At 38.7% G+C, this 23320-nt stretch overlaps 1 protein-coding gene across 1 annotated transcript in view; it reads left to right on the top strand.

Annotated features, from left to right (window-relative positions):
- The window catches only part of LOC124625459 (small subunit processome component 20 homolog), a 208888-nt gene that overhangs the window by 160277 nt on the left and 25291 nt on the right, over window positions 1-23320 (top strand). Inside the window, exon 30 of the mRNA XM_047149176.1 lies at window positions 8661-8810. Within this exon, the coding sequence (XP_047005132.1) occupies window positions 8661-8810 (150 nt within the window). The remainder of the gene's footprint in view (window positions 1-8660; window positions 8811-23320) is intronic.

Genomic DNA, 23320 nt, shown 5'->3' with positions numbered 1-23320 from the left:
AAATATTGCAGGACCTATTGAATAAGTGGATCGTGCTTAGACCCTTTAACCATGTACAGGAATTCATAGGAAACTTGTTGAGGGATTGCGCCAGTTGATTAATTGAAAACAGACTGTTTTCTGGTGGTGAAATTCAGGTTTTGGATCTGCTGGAAGGTGAGACAAGCACGTTCGTGTTAGAATGCTAAGTGGCAATGTGATAGTGGTCTGGAATATTAGAAATTCATCCAATAGAGAGCCCCTCAATGAAGCTAATGCACAGTACCCTCTGATAATTTATCATTGGGTTCAAAATCTGTCAAGAGTGATTTATGGTCAGTTCTAAATGAACTTTGCAACCGTACAAATAATATGAAATTAATGAGCGCCAAAGGTGATGCCCAACATTTCCTCCTCAATCTGAGAATAATGCCTCTGAGCTGGAGATAGTGTCTTTGATATAAATGCAATTTACCTCTTGGTACAAACATTTAACTTATGTGAGAGAACTACACCGACACCATTTGGGGATGCATCTGTTACCAATACAAATAGCAACTTGGGCTTGTAAGTCACAAGGCAGAGTGTTGATTGAAGAGCCAATTTTAATTTCTGAAAAGCATAGTGGCATTCTTCGGATCAGTGTAAAGAGACTCGCTTCTTACAGAGACATTTTAATGGATTTGCTATGGAGGCTGTGTGAAGAATAAATTGTACATAGTAATTCACTTTTCCAAGAAATTACTGAAGGCCCATGATGGATTTAGGCACAGGCATATTCTGATTGGCTTTTGTGCATGTGTGGTGAGTCAAAGGTCCTTTCACTGGGGATGTAACCTAAATAAGTAACTGCTGGCTGAAAGATTGAACGTTTGGAAGAGTTGCACTTATGACCACTTTGTGTAAGTATCACAAAAGCAAGACAGAGATAGGACAAGTGTTCTTACGCTTTATGACCAGCATATCATTGAGATAGGCTACACAGTATGGAATCTTTGCTAAAGCCTGTTCAAGAATTTTTCAGGAATATAGATGGTGTGACAGGCTTGCCAAAAGGCATCCTATTATATTGATACAATCTGAACAGCATGTTCCATGAGCCAGTGAAATATGTCTCAAAGATATCAGTTTTTTAGAATAGTTTACCTCCTGAAAGTTTAGAAAAGAGTTCACCTGAACAAGGCATGGGATAAGAATCAGTATCAGCTTGAGCATTAATGATTTGCTTAAAGTCTCCTGACCACTAGTAATAGTGAATCCCACTGGAATATCTTGCAGTGTTTCCTGTAATAAAATTTTATGCAGAGCCATCACCTGATCAGTGCTTGAAATGTTATTAATTTGAAACAGCTGGGGCCACTGTGTGGTGCTTGCCATCCTATGGCATACTTCCAAAATGTGACACAACTCACCCTCATAATGTGGATGTTCTCATCTGGGATTCAAGAAGAAGCAGTCCTGGGAACTTGGAAATAAAGATTATTGCCACAAATATCACCTGATAGTAGTCCAGAGTTGTGGATAATGTGGCCTGGTTGCCACCACTGAACTGAACTTGTTTACTGCTGTAAAGACTCATACAGGAGCTACAGCTCTGGGCCACAAATGTGAAAGTCTGGTGAAGAAGTTTGTTGTACCATTTGCAGTATTTCAACTACACACGCAATTTGCAAGACTTCAGCCGGGGAGGGGTCAGACTCTCTTAAAAGATTGTGTGTGGACCTCCTTATCTGGGGCTAAGTGAATCACTAAATCATGTATTAAAGTTTCCACTTATGATTTGCCACTCACATGTAAATTTACATTTTAAACTCAGTCCTTACAAATCCTAGTACATAACTTACACCATCCGACTTCTGATGTTGCAAGAATTGCTAGCTTTCCAGCTATCCACTTTATGGGAAAAATGCTCAGATAATAAATAGAATGTCACACAACTGTAACATCAGGGATCAGACAACAGAGCTAACTTCTGAGCCAAACAATATAACTGAAGATTCATAGACAACAAGAAGCCCCTTTGATGATTTGGACATTTAATCTTACTTGCCTGAAAATGCAGTGTGAGAAGTCTTTGACATACTTCCCAGTTGTCTTGAGCCTTATTAAATAGTGGAAATGCTGGAATAGTTGGCAGTGCCTGTTACTGTTACAGTAGTGAACTAGTTGGACCAAAAAGTGTGGTGGTATGTGTATACCAAGGCACCTTTGTGAACTATTTTGTTACGTTGGTAAGTGTATTTCCCACTGTAGAAACGAAGCTCATCCAACCCCCCCCCCCCCTCCCCCACCGTGACAGCAGTTGTGATCTCACACACCAGACAGATTGTTGCAGCACTATTTTTATATACCTGCTAATAAGCTTTGTAAAAACCACTAAATTGGGGTAAGCATACTTTCCATGGCCCTAAAAGAAATGAACAGAAACTGCAGTAGACTACCACTAGATGACTGGAGCATACACAAGTGGTACAATGTATTCTGGTACAATGTATTCCCGTAAATGCAGGAAAGAAATCAGTTACTGGTAAGTAATAGCCCGCCTGGTTAGCCGTGCAGTCTAACACACTGCTTTCCGGGCGGGAAGGCGTGCTGGTCCCCGGTACGAATCTGCCCGGCAGACTACTGTCGAGATCTGATATGCCGGCCAGTCAGTGAATGGTTTTGAAGGCAGTTTTCAGTCTGCCTCCATGAATGTGGGCTGCTTCCCTGTATTCCACCTCAGTTACACTATGTCGACGATTGCTGCACACACACTTTCTGCACGTATGTGTACACCATAATTACTCTACCAAACATTGGGGTTACACTCATCTAGTGCGAGATGTTCCCGGGGGGGGGGGGGGGGGGGGGGGGGGGGGGGGGGTCTGCTGGGGGCTGAACCACACAATAACCGTCGGTTCGGTGTGGGGTGGAGGTGGGGTGAGTAGACTGCTTTAGCCTGTTGTGGAGTTGTGAACCACTGAGGGCTACGGCGGGGATGAAGCCTGTTTGTTGTTTCTAGGTCCCTAGTTCAATACAATACAATACTGGTAAGTATATCTGCCATAGTCAGAGGAGGGTTTAAGCTCAGCAGTGTTGGAAACTCAAAGTTCAAAATTCATAACAGTATGCATACAGTAAAAAGTCATGGCAGTCGAAGTCCACATTCAGAGGCAGGTTGGATAACATCAACTGAAGAAGGGACCCCCATTGGCAATATCAATAGTGCCCTCGCAACAAGCACTCTCACAGGACATGGGAGAGGTGACACACACCAATTCATTCATATCTTTCATTTCCAGGTCTAGCAGGGTTACTAAAGATACAGTCACACAGAAGGGACTACTCTGCATCTACATCAAGTGAATTGAGGAAACTATAAATTGGTAAATTGTGGACCTAAATCTTTATCTTCCTAAATACAGGCTTATTTTCTTAAGCTCTATGTCAGTGCCATTTGTAATGGCAACTGTGTGAATTAGGATTGAGCATTAAGTACCAATTGGGAGCAAATCACTTAAATTACTTTCTGTGAGCTTATTACAGGCCATAAACACATTGCAGTTATGGTAATAGTCTGTGCACTTGGCTGTTCATGACTCGCTGTCATTTCTTCTGTAATGAGATAAAATATTTGGCAGGGCCAGAGCTATATTTGAAAGCAGGCTGAAAATATTACTTATTCTGTAGAGAATTTTTATTCTGAGACCTGTGTTATTGAACTAAGTTAGTTCTACTCTAATAAACACTCATCTATGAATGGACAGTGTGCAATCATATTTAAATGGAAAATATGTTAAATCTCCTGTAAAATGAACTCATTCCACAATAAAGATGATACCTCTTACAAATTAACTGTGTAATGTCAACTACATAAACGAAGCATGCCGCAGAAACCAGTGTATTCTGTCTTTCCCATTAAATGCGGCTTTAACCCTTTTGTGGGCCGTGGTGGTATACTTCCTACTAAATGTATTTCTTTACAGCATTTGAGGGAATATGTTTTACCACTTCTGTACGCTCCTGGCATCAAGTGGCAGTCTGCTGCACCAGCTGTAGTTTCTGTTTGTTGAGAAACACACTGAAGCACCAAAGCAACTGGTATAGATACAGAGATACGTAAAAAGGCAGTATTGGTGCTGGGGTTGGCAATGCCTATATAAGGCAACAAGTGTCTGGCGCAGTTATTAGATCGGTTACTGTTGCTAAAATGGCAGATTATCAAGATTTAAGTGAATCTGAACATGGTGTTATAATCAATACTTAAGCAATGGGACTCAGCATCTCCGAGGTACCGATGAAGTGGGGATTTTTTGTACAACCATTTCATGAGTGTACTGTGAATATGAGGGCTCTGGTAAAATATCAAATCTCCAACATTGCTGCGACCAGAAAAAGATCCTGCAAGAACAGGACCATCAATGACTGGAGAGAATTGTTCAATGTGAGAGAAGTGCAACCCTTCCACAAATTGCTGCAGATTTCAATGCTAGACCGTCAACAAGTGTCAGCATGCCAACCATTCAATGAAACATCTTTGATATGGGCTTTCGGCCCACTCATATACCCTTAATCATTGCACGACACAAAGCTTTACGCCTCACCTGGGCCCATCAACACCAACATTGAACTGTTGTTGACTGGAAACATGTTGCCTGCTCTAATGAGTCTTGTTTCAGATTGTATCAAGCAGATGGACGCACACGGGCATGGAGACAACCTCATGAATCCATGGACCCAGAATGTCGGAAGGGACTGTTCAAGCTGGTGGAGGCTCTTTAATGGCGTTGGGCATGTGCTGGTGGAGAGATAGGGGACCACTGATATGGCTAGATATGACTCTGACAGATGACATATCCATTTGTGTCCATTGTGCATTCAGATGGACTTGGCCAATTCCAGCACAACAATGCGACACCCTGCACATTGAGAATTGCTACTGTGTGGCTCCAGGAACATTCTTCTGAGTTTAAACACTTCTGCTGAGCGCCAAACTCCCCAGACATGAACATTATTGAGCATATATGGGATGCCTTGCAGCGTGCTGTTCAGAAGAGATCTCCACCCCCTCGTATTCTTACGGATGTATGGACAGCCCTGTAGGATTCAGTGTGTCAGTTCCCTCCAGCTCTACTTCAGACATTAGTCGAGTCCATGCCACGTCGTGTTGCAGCACTTCTGCATGCTCTCAGGGGCCCTACACAATATTAGGCAGTTGTACCAGTTTCTTTGGCTCTTCAGTGTATAATAGCCTTCATGACTGTGGGAATTATATATCCCACCAAACAACAGTATTTTAATGGTTGTTGGGAAGTATGCTTACCATCAGAGTAGTTTCTGGAAGGAGCTTAGGAAGTGTACTTACCACAAAATTGATCTGTCAGTTGTGATCCTTGTAAAGCATACTTACCGCCAAATTAGGGATATCCCAATAATTTTGGGAATATGTCTTACCACCTCTGTCTATACCTGACATGTTGCGCTAGTACACTGCACCAGGTATATGAAAACTGCTACAACTATCAGTTTCTGTTTGTTGTGGGATCACACACACACACACGTATGTTATTGTGATGTGTATCAGATGTTTTGGTCCTAAATCGCAAAAATGAAATTATCAAAAAATAAACATTGTTAGTCGATTACAATTCTCATAGGATAATAAAAAAATTATCTTCACTGAGTTGCTACATAAAGTGCACCCACGAAATAGTTAAATTGGAAGGTTAGATCAAGAACTTAATAATTATAGTGCCTAGAACAAAGATAAATTGCCACTTTAAAGTCAGTACAATTTGTTGAGTATCCAAGTGCACCATAGGACTGTGTCTTTCAGAATATAGTGTCAGTGACTTATTGCTTCACAGTAGTGAGGCTGCGTTTTCAGCCATTATAAGGACTTGCTAAAAACATTTTCCTGTCACCTGGTTAGAGACAACGCCATAGTTTATAATTAAATTTGTTGTTCATCGTAAATATTTCATTACTTGCTTGACTCCAATGTGTTTGTTCTGCCTTAACAACAGTAGGTCAGAAAACACCATCATGTTAAAACCGAAATACGGTGGGTGAAATTTAATGCTCTTGGCAGTCTCAGACATCAGTGAAGACATTATGAAAAAAAAATTTTTAAAGTGTGAACAGAAGACAATGAGTGAGTAAAGAATCCTTGAATATATTATAAGTTTGCATATATATTAAACTTTTTTGAGACTGATAAGCTGATGTCCATGAATCAACGTGGTATTAGAAAGCATAGCTCGTGTGAAACTCGGGCTGCCCTTTTCTCACATCATATACTGGGAACTATGGATGAAGGGCAACAGGCAGATTCCATATTTCTAGATTCCCTGAAAGCATTTGACATGGTGACCCATTGCAGGTTGTTAATGAAGGTACGGGCATATGGAACAAGCTCACAGATATGTGAGTGGCTCAAAGACTTTTTAATTAATAGAACCCAGTATGTTGTCCTTGACAGCAAGTGTTCATGAGAGTCAAGAGAATCGTCAGGAGTTTTCCATGGAAATGTGATAGGACTGATTTTGTTCTGTATATATATAAATGATTTGGCAGACAGGATGGGCATCAATCTGTGGTTGTTTGCTGATGATGCTGTGGTGTACGGTAAGGTGTCAAAGTTGAGTGACTGTAGAAAGATACAAGATGACTTAGACAAAATTTCTAGTTGGTGCGATGAATGGCAGCTAGCTCCAAATTTGGGAGAATGTAAGTCAATGTGGATGAGTCATTTAAATATCTTGGTGTAATGTTGCAAAGTGATATGAAATGGAATGAGCATGTGAGAACTGTGGTAGGGAAGGCGAATGGTCAACTATGGTCTATTCGGAGAATTTTAGGAAAAAGTGATTCACCTGTAAAAGGGACCACATGTATGACACAGGTGCGATCTGTTCTTGAGTACTGCTTGAGTGTTTGGGATCTGTGCCAGGTCAATTGAAGGAAGATATCAAAGCAATTCAGAGGCAGGCTGTTTGATATGTTACCGACAGGTTCGAACAACACATAATTGTTATGGAGGTGCTTTGGGAACTCAAATCGGGAATCCCTGGAGGGAAGGCGATGTTCTTTTTGAGAAACACTGTTGAGAAAATTTAGAGAACTGGCATTTGAAGCTGACTGCCACATGATTCTACTGCCACCAACATACACTGCATGTATGGACTGCAAAGATAAGATACAAAAAAAGTAGGGCTGATATGTGGTTGTTTTTTTCCTTGCTCTGTTTGTGAATGGAACAAGAAAGGAAATGACTAGCAGTGGCACAGGGCACCCTTTGCCACACACCGTAAGGTGGCTTGCAGAGTATCTGTGTAGATGTAGATGGCAACCACTCACCTGCTGAATGCTAGTTGCCAGATCGATACTTTTACAGGTCAGATAGCCACAACAGCTACCACGCTTTTATTCTTTTGCTTCTGATCTGCAGAAGTTGTCTGTGTGTGTGTGTGTGTGTGTGTGTGTGTTTACAATGAAGAAAAGGTACAAGCTAGTGTGATTTTCTGATTGTGCATCACCTGTTACCTGGCTTCAGAGGGGGGGGGGGGGGGGGTAGTTGGTCGTCCTTATTTCATTCCGTGTTTCCGTCCTGAAATATTCATAAACATAAATAATTTATAATAATCTATGAACACTTGCAATATTGACCATTTGGAAATGTCAGAACTTTTGATGTGAAAATTATTGATCAGTTGACATTGTAATCAAAAATCATAAAACAGTCTGCGAATTCCTATGCAATGTTATTGTTGTTATTATTATTGTAGCTGTTGTTACTGGACTACACTAGTTGGAATGCAATTCATGTTTACACAATTATGACTGCTTGCAAGTTAAATTGTTTTTTTCCCAGTTGAATATATATACTTCCCTGAAATTTGTTTTTGAAAACTGAACTGCAGTGGCTACCTTAACATTTTCATGTGACTTAAAACTGCCAAGTCCACTTAATAATATGAATGTTTCAACAATCTGTTCATAAAATCTACAAGTTGTGCCCACTACCAAAACATCTTTGTAGGTAGATTCTTTTGTTCATTGTTTTAATGAAATGAATTCATTTGAATCTGTTCGAAACATTGCTAAAAAAAAATGTTATACTCATTTTTGCTTATGGCTGCCATTCAGCAAATGTGCATGAATCCCTCTTACTGTTAATTCATCATATAAAATGCAGTGTACTATTTCTTCTGATATGCCTTTAACTATACCCATTTCATTAAATTTAATCCATATTGTGAACTTTCTCAACATTTTGAAAAAAACGTTCCTCTGATACTAGTTCTGAGTTAATCTATGTTGGATTGTCGTGGACCTCTATTTCAGAAAAGTAAGACTTATTTTGTGTTCATTATAAACTTTCACCAGATTTCAATGAATTATTTAGGAGATAAAACCATGCAATACACACAATGTTATGATCGTGTGCTGCTCCAATTTACCCATTCAAGTGAAACATACATTACAAGCCACATTAACAAAACTATTCTGCAAATCAGTTTGACTTATTTTTCAGGACACATCAATTAGACAAAAACAAAATTTCGTTGATATCAAAACTAACTATGTGCTACACTTTACCTGAAACACATGTTTTACTAAGAACTGTTAAAAAAATTCTTTATTAATATGGTTCTCCTTTCATGTGGCCCTTGTTTAGTATACTAATTTTGTCTTAGGTTTTTCATCAGTACATTATGCATTACCCATTGGGAAAGAAGCTTGATCACCACTTGTCATTCTGTTTTGCACAACTGAGATATCCAATCCAGTCTGGGCGTGAGTCTGCTCTGGAAATGTTAGAAATGATTGTAACATCATTTCCACAGGTAAGACCAAAATGCTATTTTTCTTTGTTTTAAGATACTGTGTAAGCTCTTGAAAGGGTGCCTAATAGTACTCAATGAAAAATTCATTTTCGCTGTCTATGTATCATCATATTTTTTTCCATGGGTTGGAATAGTTCAGCCAGTTAATGAGGGTTTCTGAAAAGAGCAGCTATGTGCTGTGAATCATAATGGTAAAGCCTTCTCTAGGCTAAACTCATTAAAAAGTCACATGTGCTTATTCTAAAATAGGAAGCTTGTGTGGGTGATCTTTTGAGACCAATACTACTATTTCATTCTAAATACTTATCATTTATGGATAATATATCATTTATTGTCTTTGTTTGACAATGTGTGCAAGAATTGAATGATTGTCTATTAATTTATTTACTGTATTTACTCGAATCTAAGCCGCACTTTTTTCCGGTTTTTGTAATCCAAAAAACCGCCTGTGGCTTAGAATCGAGTGCAAAGTAAGCATAAGTTCTGAAAAATGTTGGTAGGTGCCGCCACAACTAACTTCTGCCGTCGAATATATGTAGCGCTACACAGGCATGCTTTGCAGGCACAAAGATAAATACTGGTGCCAAAACCTATGCATCAGTAAATAAATTAAAAGAAAAGGTAGAAGAATGTAAACATTATTCCATGTATTCTTTCGTGTTTGCTGCTATCTCATTTAAATCCTGTCTGCCTAATAAACTATGAAACTAGAGTGAGACAACAGCAAACAGGGAAAAATATACATATCATGTCATGTTTATATTCGTATTATTCTTATGCTGAATAGTGATACAGTCAGAAATGAAGCACGGCAACTGACTAGATTTTTAAATGTAAGATGACTCTAATTTCTGTGCAGAATGTAATGTACTAAAGAAGCGTCTGCAAAGATTTTCAAACAGAGAAAAATTTTCACTAAACTCTCATTCAGAACATTTTCTATCATACGCAGTCTATTATTTGGTTCTTGTTGATCATTATCAAAGAAAGCAGCAGTGTAAGTAACAACAAATAGCAGTCTCTTGCCGTTGTTTCGCTTATGAGACAATTTTTTTAAAATTGTAAGCCGCAGTAGCGCACACAAAAACAAGCCATACCGCGAGCGGTGACAAGTCGTAAACACTCATTATCAGAATGCGACAAACAATGCATGACAGTACAATAATGCATTTTCAGCTTAGAGAGACATAAACACATATAACAAAGAGAATGGCACTCGTCAGATCAAAGCAAAATAAGCAATTGATTCAAATCAGACGAAGCACATGAAAAAGGAAGGGTACCCGTATAAATATGGACAGAGTGCCTGACACATAGCAATGGCTACTTGGTAAAGCTTAACTGCTAAGCTTACGACTTGAACCAAAGTACTGTAGCTGTATCTTCATCCATTCGACCTCAATTATGTCTCATGTTACAATGGACCAACTTTGTTTCGATTTGGAGGGGCGTTCTAAAACTTTTCTCTCCCCTTGAATTTCGAGTCTCAAATTTCAGTTGCGGCTTAGATTCGGGAAAATTTTTTTCCTCGATTTCAAGTCTCATTTTTCAGGTGCAGCTTAGATTCTAGTAAATAAGGTATGCTTGTCAACTTGCATGTTCACCGTAATTATATAACTTACTCAGATTCATCTGGAATGGAAATGCTGCCATTGTGCTAAGGAAACACTTAGCAGTTGTGGGAGCTTATGACATAGAATTCTGCATTTTTACTGGGATTTTATTGAGAGAGAAAGACATCTGGAAAAAAGAATCTGTATAGTTAGTGATGCATTGTAATTTTTTTACATCCTTTTATGCACCTTGTATCTCACAGCTACTTTTATTCCCCTTCAGCAATGGTACATTGTATAATTTCTGTTTCTTCTTTTTGTCTCTTTCTTATGGTTTTTTTCCCCCTTAAATCAGAATGAGAATGTAACTTTGCATTTTAATTTGTGTGTCTGTCATTTCTCCACGGTTCTTCCTCTTCAGTGGCTGCTAAGTAGGCGCTCCTTCTCTGACTGCAATATTGATTTATTGATTATTCTTTGATTTTGAAACATCATAATATTAAAGACCCTTAGTAACTTTGAATGTTGCAAAAAATATTACATCAGTATAATTTACCTTCATAGCATTGTCATCTTATAAGGCAATGAGTTTCTGACTAATGAATGTCTCATTTTGTTCCTCAAGTGTCACTGAGCAAGCTGCTTGGGTCTCTGTGGCCTCCAGACTCATTAATGCACAAGGTACTTAGTGGCCAGGTGGAGCGGTGAAGTTTCCGTATTTCCGTCTTGTGTGCTCAGTAGCTTTCCAACATTTAGCTTGTGTGTGCATTTGCTGCAGCAATCTTATTTGTGTAGTTGTTTAGATTTTGTTCTTGACTGTGAATATGGGATGCTGTCACAGTTGGACAGAGGAAGAAATCATGGACATTCTACCTAGAAGTGACTAAGAATGAACTTTTTGACAGTGATGACTCTTTGAGAGAATCTCAAAGTACCTGTCCTGAGCCAATTATATCAGCTGGCACAACACATCTGTCTGTCTCTACAATAAATTAAAGTTCTTCAGAATCTGAAGTTTCTGTGAAGAGAATGAATTGTTTATCGAAGGAGCACATTTTAGTGAGATATTTGGCTGGAAGAAAAATGATTTTTGTCCATTTGTGTATGCTTTTGATGATTCAGCTGTAGGACACAAATGTGAATTGGGTCAAAATCCCAGCATTCTGTCATTTTTCCTTTGTTTTTAGTTTGAAGTCTATTGCAGATGAAACCAATCGATTTTGTTTATACACCAAGGCAAAATCCCTCCAGAATCAGTGCAGTCTCATTGTCAAGATGAAAAGAAATGGTATCTGAGGAACCCTCTGGTCTCATTGCTATTTGTCTGCTTATGGCTTGTGTGGGAAAGTTGAAAATTAGTGACTGTTGGTCCAGGAAGGCGTTGAACGTGCCATTTTTTGGCAAAACTGTGTCCAGAGACGGTTTTATTTTAATTTTGAGAATGCTTCATTTTAGTGACAACTCAGCCATCAACAAAGAAGACAGGTTATTCAAATTTAGAAACATTGTGGATACAAGTCTCACAACATTCCAGAGTGCATATCATTCATACTAATGCAAACCGACAGTGCACGTTGGTTGATAATTTATTCATATGATTTTGAAACGCATCCCAGTTGGTTTCTGAACATTTTTGAACACTTCTGAATTAATGATAAGTTGATAGTCGATTTTTGAATGATGCATAGTGTACAGGATGTCTCTGTCAAGGGAATCCTCGTCGCATCTAGAAATAAACTTTCCTGCAGATAAAGGGTGACAGGGCTATATGAGCTGAGCGGAGTAAAGTGAACGGATGAATGCCAATCACTGTCTGATTATGTGGTTGGTTGGGTTTGTGGGTGATCAGCGTTGTTATAATTACTAGCGAAATCCATAGATTCAGACTACGAGAGTGGAATTAAATGACTAACAGGAATAACTGGTAAGAAAGATTACGTATTGTCTTCTCAGTGTGTTGAAGAAAACGAAATTTTGGCAGAAAATTTTTGGCCAGATCGCTACACTAGTAAGGGCCAGTTTTACAGTCCCTGGCTAGCACCTGCGTAAGTTCCATTCTGGAAGTAGTGTGTAAAACCCATTGCATCAACATGAAACAGTGCCTGGCAGGAGAATAATCGCGGGGTAACCAAACCGGTGATTCTGGCAGGGTTAGTGAAGTTAACCGGCAAATAAGTTTTTACAATGTCAGGAATAGTTACAGAATTACTGGTGACAAGATTGTTTGTTAGAACGAGGAAGGAGAAGAAATGGGGACATCACAAAAAATTGTGGAAGAAAATGACAATTTCAAATTTATATAAAATTTTGTACTACTACTTTTCGATCTCATGCTTGAGAAACTGGAGCAAATGAATGAAATGTGAAACTATTTCCTAACATAAAGCTTTTTGCTTGTAGTAGGCCTAATAGGCATTTGATATCGGTGCTTAGTGAATTATATTCTTTCGTGTTATAAAAATGACCACTTGTGCCAAAACAGTCTTGTTTATTTGGTGTGTGTTACAATTTCTGCAATATTAGAAAGGCCTATTTTGTTTTATCTAACAGACAGTGACAAAATAGACATAATCAGATCGAGAAACCAAACATGTCTTGGGTTAGTGAAGTTAACCGGCGAATAAGTTTTGTACTAACAGCTTTTTCAGTATTAGACAACGACATTTCGATTTTTCATGTAGCAAAATGTTTGACAAACTTAGAGGAGGTAATAGACCCATTTGCAGAAAGGAAAGCTTTCCATGTAAAGCTGTAACAAAACTAGAGAGAAAAAAATTCTAGGAGCTAAGGATTGAAGAAATGTGTACTGTCTTGATTGTCTTTACTGGTTTTATGTATCTTGTACCTAATTTTATATCACACAAAACAGCAAGTTATTAGCTAATAGGCAATAAAGAGTGCAAATTTTCTGAAGAGTTATTGTTCTCCCAATTACAAATAATCCCGTTCAGTATTTAAAAAAAAAAAGAAAAAGGAGGGGCAGGATGTCAGGCTGGCCGACTGGGAGCAGGAGAGGCACCACAGGAAATTTTAATTTCAACTGTCCTGAATATAGTTTGATGGCATCCTTTACAAAATGTACACATTTCAGTTCCACAGAGCGAAATACAGTGACGTGCGTTAGAGGAATGCTATGTAAAGAGGCGTGACACTGCACTGTAGCATACTTAAGACCAAATAACATGTCTTGCATTTCCTCAAACACATATATTTTATGTATCAGACTCTTCAGAAAGATATGCGCTACAAAATGAATATATTTTTGGAAATTGGATTTTTTAAAAGTTTTGACGTGCTATGTCAAACGCTCAAGGGGGGGGGGGGGGCACCACTATCTAATATTACCCTGGTTCGGAAATATCATAGATCCGGGACTGATGCGCAGAGCAGTGTGAGTTATAGTGGGGAAGTGGGTAGTCTCCACGTGACCCATGTTTACATTTAGTGATTTTGCTGTGTCCTCTTCGTTTACTGCTCTCACGTCAAATGAAAACAAAACAGATTTCTGTGGCTGGGAGCTATCAAGTGAATTAAAATACGTTCACTTAATTACAGAAGGCTAAAATATGTTATTAGTTTCAGTTTTTATTTTATTTCCTGTCAAGTCAAGCATTAATCGCCTTGCACAGAACAATGAAGTTATTTTTGTCGGTTTGCTAAAGAAATTTGGCTTTTATTAATCTTTTCCACTGAGGTGGTCAATGTATTTGAAACAAAGTGTTTAATGCCACACTATTAACTAGTTTCAACTGTTCGCTGCATTTCAAGTGCATGTTTTCATCTTCTAGCACATATGGCATTATGCCATTATAAAGAATAAAACATGGGATAATACAGTACTGGTACCCCAAGAAAATTTACATCCCAAAAACCAATCTGAGAAGCTTAATATCAGGTCGAGGCCCACTTCATTGGGCATCTGGACATACGAGTGTGCACTTTAAGTATGCACCTTAAATGTGCACGTTAGTATTGTTCACGAAATTACAATGCTCTTGGAGTATCCTATGATGTCTTATTTCTTTTATGACATAATGTAAGAACTTGTAATGTTTTACACGTACAAACAATCCGGGCTTCCTACGTCATCGTAGCTGCGCAATCGCGGTGGCACCTGTTATCTGGCGCTCCCTGGCAACTGCTGAAACAAACCTATTTCTAACAGGTCGTGGCAAAATATTGCGAATGGTGATTTGAAAAGCGTTATTTTCAAAGTAAATTTCCATTTACACAAATTCAACTATGTGTGAGAATGTACGATGAATTTCTTATATCTCAGAGCGTTCAACTCTCATTTAAAAATCAACTCTTTGATGACGAGTGATTTAGAAGAATTTCAAACCCAGAAGAGCAGACATTTATGTAGTTGTTCAAAAAAATTTTACATGCACATTTGTGTGATATATCGTAAAGTGTAACTCGCGCAAGAAAGATAAACATTATATGTGAAATCTTAGCTTCTCTTGCAGCTTATTAACGTTAGAGACTAATATTATATGTGAAAGCTTTGCTTTTCTTATAGCAACACTATGTATATTAATTGAAACCATGAACTTTTCCTGTTTGTGTGTTCGTGCTACTTAACAGTGATGTTGCTATTTGCTGACTACATCTCTGCTCTGAATATCCGCTGTCATTGGCTGGCGAGATCGCATGACATGAGGTACGATTGACATACAAAAGCGCATCACAATCTTGATTTAAATGCTTCGGAGAGTAACATGCGGTGTTTGGTAGATTTTGAATTTATACTTTCGTTAATACGAAAATATGCAGTGTACATGTTGTTGCACATCAAAGATCTTCCGAAAAGTGTTTTTTTCACCCTGAGTTTCGTTTTATAAAGTGCTGGGAAATTCTAAGCTCTTCTATAAAACCATAACCCTTCAAAGAATTGATAAGTTTTACAGTTCTGTCACTTAACACAAAAAAAGAGTGTTTTCACCCGGGAGAAAGTGTGTTTTTAACTGGGAAAAATTCGGGATTGTTTTATCCTTGTCTGCATATACATATACACCCTGTTATCACACAAAAAATAAATTATTAACCATGCATAGCCACATAGAAAAGATGACATTACAGTGATAAGTCTCTAAAATAAAACGACCAGCACAAAATAAACAATGACACCAAAAACAAAATTTAAAAAAGACATTTTTAACTTCAAATGAAACTATGTGGTTCCAGAGACCTTTCCAAGTGTCAAGCATCTATGATGGAGATATGCAGACTGGAGCAATGACTGGAAATTTATACCAAGGCCAGATTTGAAACTGGTTCTCCTGCTCACTATTCAGATGGGGTAACCACTAAGCTACCCTGGCACAGTGGCTTTGCAAAACTTCACTGACTATACTAGCATGTGTCACTCCTCAATCCAAATTTCCTTTCATACCTCAGCCCCCTTGGTATCCCCACTAAACTCAAACAGCATTGCAGAGGCTCTCCAAATGTGTTGGATAGCACCTCAGCACCAAACAAAATGGGGGATCCTGCCTGAAGCCCAGGCATAGGTGCTTTAATCAAATGTGGTGACCGGAACCGTATTTGCCTGGACTTCAGGCAGCATCCCCCATTGTGCACTTTGCCAGGTGGTGCATTGGTTAGTGCATCTGCCTAGTGAGCAGGAGTCCTGGTTTAGAATCCCAGTCTAGGTACAAATTTTCATTTGTTGATTCAGTCTACATACATACTACATATCCACTACTTTATTAATTATATGACAGTGTATATATGTTAAAAAAATTTGTCATTCCAACGTCCGTGATACATCCAATTTGATACATATTCTCTTTGATAGTGCAACAGCTGACAGAGAGAACTTTCCCGAACAAGAGCGATCACACAAGTATACAGTTTCATTTGATTCAAACACCTATGTCAGGGTTTGTGGCATTGTTCCTCATTTTGTTGATGTTGAGGTGCTATTCCAGTACAGTTGGAAAGCCTCTGCAATGCTATTCGAGATTAGGGGGAATACCAAATGGGCTGAAGTGTGAACGGGAATTTGGACTGAGGAAGGAGACGTGCTAGGGTAGTCCGTGCAGTTGTGCAAAGGCACTGTGCAAGCTTGGCATAGTGGTTAGCACGCCCGCATAGTGAGTAAGAGACTCAAATTCAAATCCTAGCCTGCCAGGTTTGAATCCCAGTCTTGGTACAAATTTTCACTAGTTGCTTCAGTCTGCATGCATACGTTTTTAACTTCACCTATGATAAAAACAATTAGAGATTCTGACTTTGAAACTTCTCTCCACATGAATTACATTCACAAACAAAAAACCTCACTGATTTTAAATTACGTGAAATACAAGAGTTGAAAGTACAGCAATCACTGAGTCAGTGAATTGAAATTAATATATATGCCCCTGTTCCCAATACATCACTAGTGTTCTGACATCAACGAAAAATATTCAGAAACCTTTATTATCTGGTTTTGGGGGTTGCCTAAAGAAATTTTATTGCATTTGTGGTCTTGTAACAGAATGGTAAACTTCCACAGAGTTCCCCAAAAGGACATCTTCCCTTGAAAGTTTCTTGCAGAAGAAATACTATAGTAACACTGATCAACAGGAATTTTTTACATTTACATGGTTTATTTCGTAACTTCTATTTAAAAAAATCAAGACTTAGGCCTCAGCCAGTTAAAGAAATCTCAATTGCAGACAGTTGCACATTGAAGTGAATGGAAATTAACCTGTCATCACTTGTACTTGAGAAAAAATATAACATTCATGATTTCACTGAAATATTTCAATATCTTTAAGATATTGAAGTGTTGATCTATGAATGCTTTCTTTGATATCTGTACTTGCTGTCCATAAGTCTTTCATCAGTCAAACACAAGTAAAGCTTGCTAATGCCAGCTTTGTTTGAAAGAGTGCACATTGTCAGATTTCTCTCTTTTATGGGAGTTATTATGAACAGTTTCTTGCATATTCCTGCATCATCACTATGCTTTTATTTTAGTCTGTTTCTTTGTGCTAGTAACATGTGATTCCCCCCCCCCCCCTCCCCCCCTGCTGGATGTACTCTGTGTATATTAGGTCATTTATAAGCATTCTTATTGGCTTTTACATATTGAGTGAAACAGTGGTGAACACCAAGAACATAAAGTGATGTTGCCACTCACCGTATAATGGAAATACTGTGTCGCAGACAGGCACAACAGAAATAGTGCTAACAAGTGAACTTTTGCCCAAAAAGCCTTCTTCTAAAATAGACCACATACCCACCAACCCACCCGCCCGACAAACCCCCCCCCCCCCCCCCCCCCACACACACACACACCACAACTCATGTTCACTGTCTCAGGCCAGTGAGGCAAGACTGAGTAAAGGAATCTTGTCAGACAAACAGCTGTTGATGTGGCTGGGGGAAGCGCTAGACGAGAATATGCGCATAAATGGTTTGTCTTCAAATACTGACACCCAGTCTGAGGGTGGAGAGTTCGATACAGCAATAGAGCAGTCCGATGGCAATTCTGGAAGTTATACAAATCATGATATATATAAAATTTGGATGGAAAAACAAAGTAGTTCAAGTATTAAAGTGCCTCCAGCAAAAATTGATCATCAGACTATTGTGGACACAGCTTCAAGGTGTAAAGGGGAAGCCAAAATTTGAAAACAGTTCTGAAATTGCTGCAACTATTTTTCCCATAGAGTGTAATTAATTGCATTGTAAAATGCACAAAAAAAAAGAAATAGACGGAATGGCAGCAGCATATTCCTGAAGTACTTGAGACTATCCATGTACAGATTTTGAAGAATTATCTGCTTTTCTTGGTGTTTTATACCTCACAGGTATATAAAAGTCACAGTACCTCAATCCGATGGTGTATGAGCCACTGATAAGACTGCACCAGATTTTTTTTATTGTGTCGATAAGCAAATGGAGGTTTGACTGTCTTCTCCAAGAACTGTGAATTTGACAGTTACTAGTCTATGGGAGTGCAGAATAAGAAAATTATATATTTGATGAACTTGTGGATGTGCAGGAGCATTGACAAAAATAGACGAGATGATGGAAGCATTCCTGGATGTTTCAGATTCAGGCAGTATGCTCCAAACAAGCCCACAAAATTCAGTATAAAAGTATATGCACTCTGTGAAGGTAGAATTGTTTACACCTAAGTATGGAAATAGCCCACTGGTCCATTTCAAGTACCTAATGATCCAGGAGATGAGATTACCAGGAATTCGACCCAATGACAATACAGGCAGAAACGTGATGATGGACATCTATTTTATATCGATACCAGTTGTTAACAAATCGTACACTAATCATCAACCCACAGTAGTAAGTAGTCTGTGGAGGTTTAGGAGAGAAATTCCAAAAGAAATTCTGACAATAAAGGATAGGCCAGTTGATCACAACATTTTTGCATTGGGAGGGAAACCAAGTAATAACTGCCTCCTTTTCTCATATGTTCCAAACAGGAAAAAGAGAGAGAATTAACTTCTAGTATTACCACGCTCAGTGACATGAGTATAGATGCTGAAAATGGTGAAGTGAATAAACTTGGAGTGCTTACATTCTACAGGCACAAAATTAGGCATAGATGTTGTTGATCATCTGCAATCGTAATATTTGTTTATAGAATAAGTAATAGTGACTTATGCTGTTTTTCAACCTCATGAACATCAGAGCAATATATTCTCAAATATTGTACAAGTTGAATACAAGTGGCTTAAGGCCAAGGAGGAGATTTGTTACTCGTTTACAAAAGTACACATGACAAAACTTAAGTCAATTCCTAGTACACCACACCACTTGCAGGAGAAAATATAAGGTTTTGTGGATATCCACAACTTACTTACCACACAATGAGGAAGTGAAACAAGAGAAAGTGAAACAAGAGAAAGTCTAAGATGTCACTATTACCCTAAAAGGAAAAACAGATACACACAGTATCAGTGCCATCTTTCTTCCAGTTCTGTTAATAAAGAACGTACGGCAACTAGCATTCTTACGTGCTTTGTGTGTGTGTGTGTGTGTGTGTGTGTGTGTGTGTGTGTGTGTGTGTGTGTGTGTCACAAGTGCCGAATCTGATTCAGATTAGTAAAATAGGAGTGATGTTAACCTCAGTTATCCACTTGCTATGGTTATTTCGAAGTGCTGTTAAGAGAGATGTTGTGAATGTAATGGTAAACTGCCTGTAACCACTGTACATTGAAATAACTTTGTATGCGAGCAGTCATGGGTTTAAGAAACCCTTTGACTGGCTGTCAGACTGAAGAGTGGGAACTGTGCCGCAGTCACAGACAGTGTGTGTACTACAGGTACACAGTCTTTAATCTTCATACAAAATATTCAGATTGCTATCATACACGGAACAAATTGTACATGAAATTATCGAAGATGGGTCATGAAACGGAAAGAAGAAATTATTACTGTTGTTCCCAGTGATGGATGATGGAGTAGAGTAGTATCACCTATAGATTCATCCTTTCCTTGTGTTGTTGTAGTGATGAATATATGGAGGAATGCAGGTATTATAGAAGAATAACTTTGAAAGAACACTAATTTATTTAGGTGAATTCAAAGTGACATGTTGCTTTCATCAAAGTCTAAATCCTACTAAAAGCTACAGGAAAGATCTGATTCTTAGGCATGAAATAACTTGTGTGTTCACCTATGCAGTAGTTCATTTCTAGAGGAACTCTAAAATGCTGCTGATGTGCTCACATTGTTGTGTGTGTACAGTGCTGTGGTATTTGTGGTTAGTATGTCAATACAGACCTTTGCATGCAAACTCTGCAGTTCACTGTTGAAACTGTCGATGAGTCCAGAATCTTCTTTGCGATTTTCTCCACTCTTCTTCAAAGTTGCTAACAGAGTTAATGCAGCTATTTTACATGTATCAACTTTAGTAAGTAGAAGGTGTGATTTGTGTACCAGATGCAGCTGAGAACTGCCACTAGAGATTGTGGTTGATGAAAAACACATTCCATGAGATGCAGCCCCTCATGTCAGAACATGCAGCAACCATAACATACACTGTGTCTGGCATACTTTACCAATATAAACATTTTCCATGTGAGGATTGCTTGAGGCTCAATCTAGGTATAGTGAAGGTCAGTGAAGTGAAATGGAAAGAAGACGAGGATTTCTGGTCAGATGACTATAGGATGATATCAACTGCAGCAGAAATTAGTATAATTGAAGCAGGAGTTGTTATGAATAGGAAGGTCGGGCAGAGGGTGAGGTACTGCAAACAGGTCAGTGACAGTGTTGTTCTTACCAGCTTCAAAAACCAATCAACTCTGACAAAAGTAGTTAAAGTATACATGCTGATGCTGTATCCAGAAGAAGAAGAGCTAGAGAAAGTTTTATGAGGATACTGAACGGGTAATTCAGTATGTAAAAGGTGATGAAAATCTAATAATCATTGGGGACCTGAAAGTAGTTGCAGGGGAAGGAGTTATGAGGGAATGTGGGATTGGCAGCTGGAATGAGAGAGATTAATTCAGTTCTTCAATAAGTTTCACTTAGTAGTAGAGAATACTCTGTTTAGGAATCATAAGAGGAGGAGGTATACATGGAAAAGGCCTGGAGATTCCAAATTCGGATATTGCATTGTTAGGTGTGCCCAGGAGCAGATACAGACTCAGATCATAATATAGTAACGAAAGGGAGGAAACTGAAGTTTAAAAGAGAATCATATGGGAGAATCAGAGTGGAAGGAAGTGGTATACTGAAGTACTGAGGAAGGATGAGAAGCATTTGAAGTTCACTGAAGATGTGGATATTACGGTAAGGGATACTACAGTTGTTGTTGTTGTTGTTGTTGTTGTGGTCTTCAGTCCTGAGACTGGTTTGATGCAGCTTTCCATGCTACTCTATCCTGTGCAAGCTTCTTCATCTCCCAGTACCTACTGCAACCTACATCCTTCTGAATCTGCTTGGCATATTCATCTCTTGGTCTCCCTCTATGATTTTTACCCTCCACGCTGCCCTCCAATGCTAAATTTGTGATCCCTTGATGTCTCAACACATGTCCTACCAACCGGTCCCTTCTGCTTGTCAAGTTGTGCCACAAACTTCACTTCTCCCCAATCCTGTTCAATACTTCCTCATTAGTTATGTGATCTACCCATCTAATCTTCAGCATTCTTCTGTAGCACCACATTTCAAAGGCTTCTATTCTCTTCTTGTCCAAACTATTTATCTTTCATGTTTCACTTCCATACATGGCTACACTCCATACAAATACTTTCAGAAATGACTTCCTGACACTTAAATAAACTATACTCGATGTTAACAAATTTCTCTTCTTCAGAAACGCTTTCCTTGCCATTGCCAGTCTACATTTTATATCCTCTCGACTTCGACCATCATCAGTTATTTTGCTCCCCAAATAGCAAAATTCCTTTACTACTTTAAGTGTCTCATTTCCTAATCTAATTCCCTCAGCATCACCCGATTTAATTTGACTACATTCCATTATCCTCGTTTTGCTTTTGTTGATGTTCATCTTATACCCTCCTTTCAAGACACTATCCATTCCATTCAACTGCTCTTCCAAGTCCTTTGCTGTCTCTGACAGAATTACAATGTCATCGGCGAACCTCAAAGTTTTTATTTCTTCTCCATGGATTTTAATACCTATTCCGAATTTTTCTTTTGTTTCCTTCACTGCTTGCTCAATATACAGATTGAATAAAATCGGGGATAGGCTACAACCCTGTCTCACTCCCTTCCCAACCACTGCTTCCCTTTCATGTCCCTCGAGTCTTATAACTGCCATCTGGTTTCTGTACAAATTGTAAATAGCCTTTCGCTCCCTGTATTTTACCCCTGCCACCCTCAGAATTTGAAAGAGCGTATTCCAGTCAACATTGTCAAAAGCTTTCTCTAAGTCTACAAATGCTAGAAACGTAGGTTTGCCTTTCCTTAATCTAGCTTCTAAGATAAGTCGTAGGGTCACTATTGCCTCATGTGTTCCAATATTTCTATGGAATCCAAACTGATCTTCCTCGAGGTCGGCTTCTACTAGTTTTTCCATTCGTCTGTAAAGAATTTGTGTTAGTATTTTGCAGCTGTGGCTTATTAAACTGATTGTTCGGTAATTTTCACATCTGTCAACATCTGCTTTCTTTGGGGTTGGAATTATTATATTCTTCTTGAAGTCTGAGGGTATTTCGCCTGTTTCATACATCTTGCTCACCAGATGGTAGAGTTTCGTCAGGACTGGCTCTCCCTAGGCTGTCAGTAGTTGTAATGGAATGTTGTTTACTCCCGGGGCTGTGTTTCGACTCAGGTCTTTCAGTGCTCTGTCAAACTCTTCACGCAGTACTATATCTCCCATTTCATCTTCATCTACATCCTCTTCCATTTCCATAATATTGTCCTCAAGTACATCGCCCTTGTATAGACCCTCTATATACTCCTTCCACCTGTCTGCTTTCCCTGCTAAGCAAAGAAGGGAAAGCAGAAAGGGGATACTACAGTAGGCAGTTCAATTGAAGAGAAGTGGGCATCTCTTAAAAGAACAATCACAGATGTTGGAAAGACAAACATAAGTGCTAGGAAGGTAACTGTGAAGAAACCTTGGGTTAAAGAAGGAAGTTTAAAAATGTTCTGAGGAAGACAAGAATGCAGCAAAATAAATCACTTAGGAGCGAAACATATAGAAATATAAATCCAGAGAAGCCAAGGCAAAATGCCTGCAGGCAAAATGTGAAAAATTGAAAAACAAATGATCATCAGAATGACTGACTCAGCATTGAGGAAAGACGAAACAAAATTTGTTGAAATTAAAAGCAAGATTGGCAACATTAAGAATGCACTGGAAAGAGAGCAGGTAGATACAATGAGTACTCCATGAGATCGAGGAATTGTCTGATGGTGTGATAGAAGAAGAAATTGGAGTCAATATGGAAGAGGGAGGAGTCCAGTATTAAAGTAAGAATTTAAAAAAGTTTAGGAAAGCTTAAGATCAAATAAGGCAAAAGG

The sequence above is a fragment of the Schistocerca americana genome, chromosome 1 (genome assembly GCF_021461395.2).
Source record: "Schistocerca americana isolate TAMUIC-IGC-003095 chromosome 1, iqSchAmer2.1, whole genome shotgun sequence".
Taxonomy (NCBI): Eukaryota; Metazoa; Arthropoda; class Insecta; order Orthoptera; family Acrididae; genus Schistocerca; species Schistocerca americana.
This window is presented reverse-complemented; position numbering and strand designations above follow the sequence as displayed.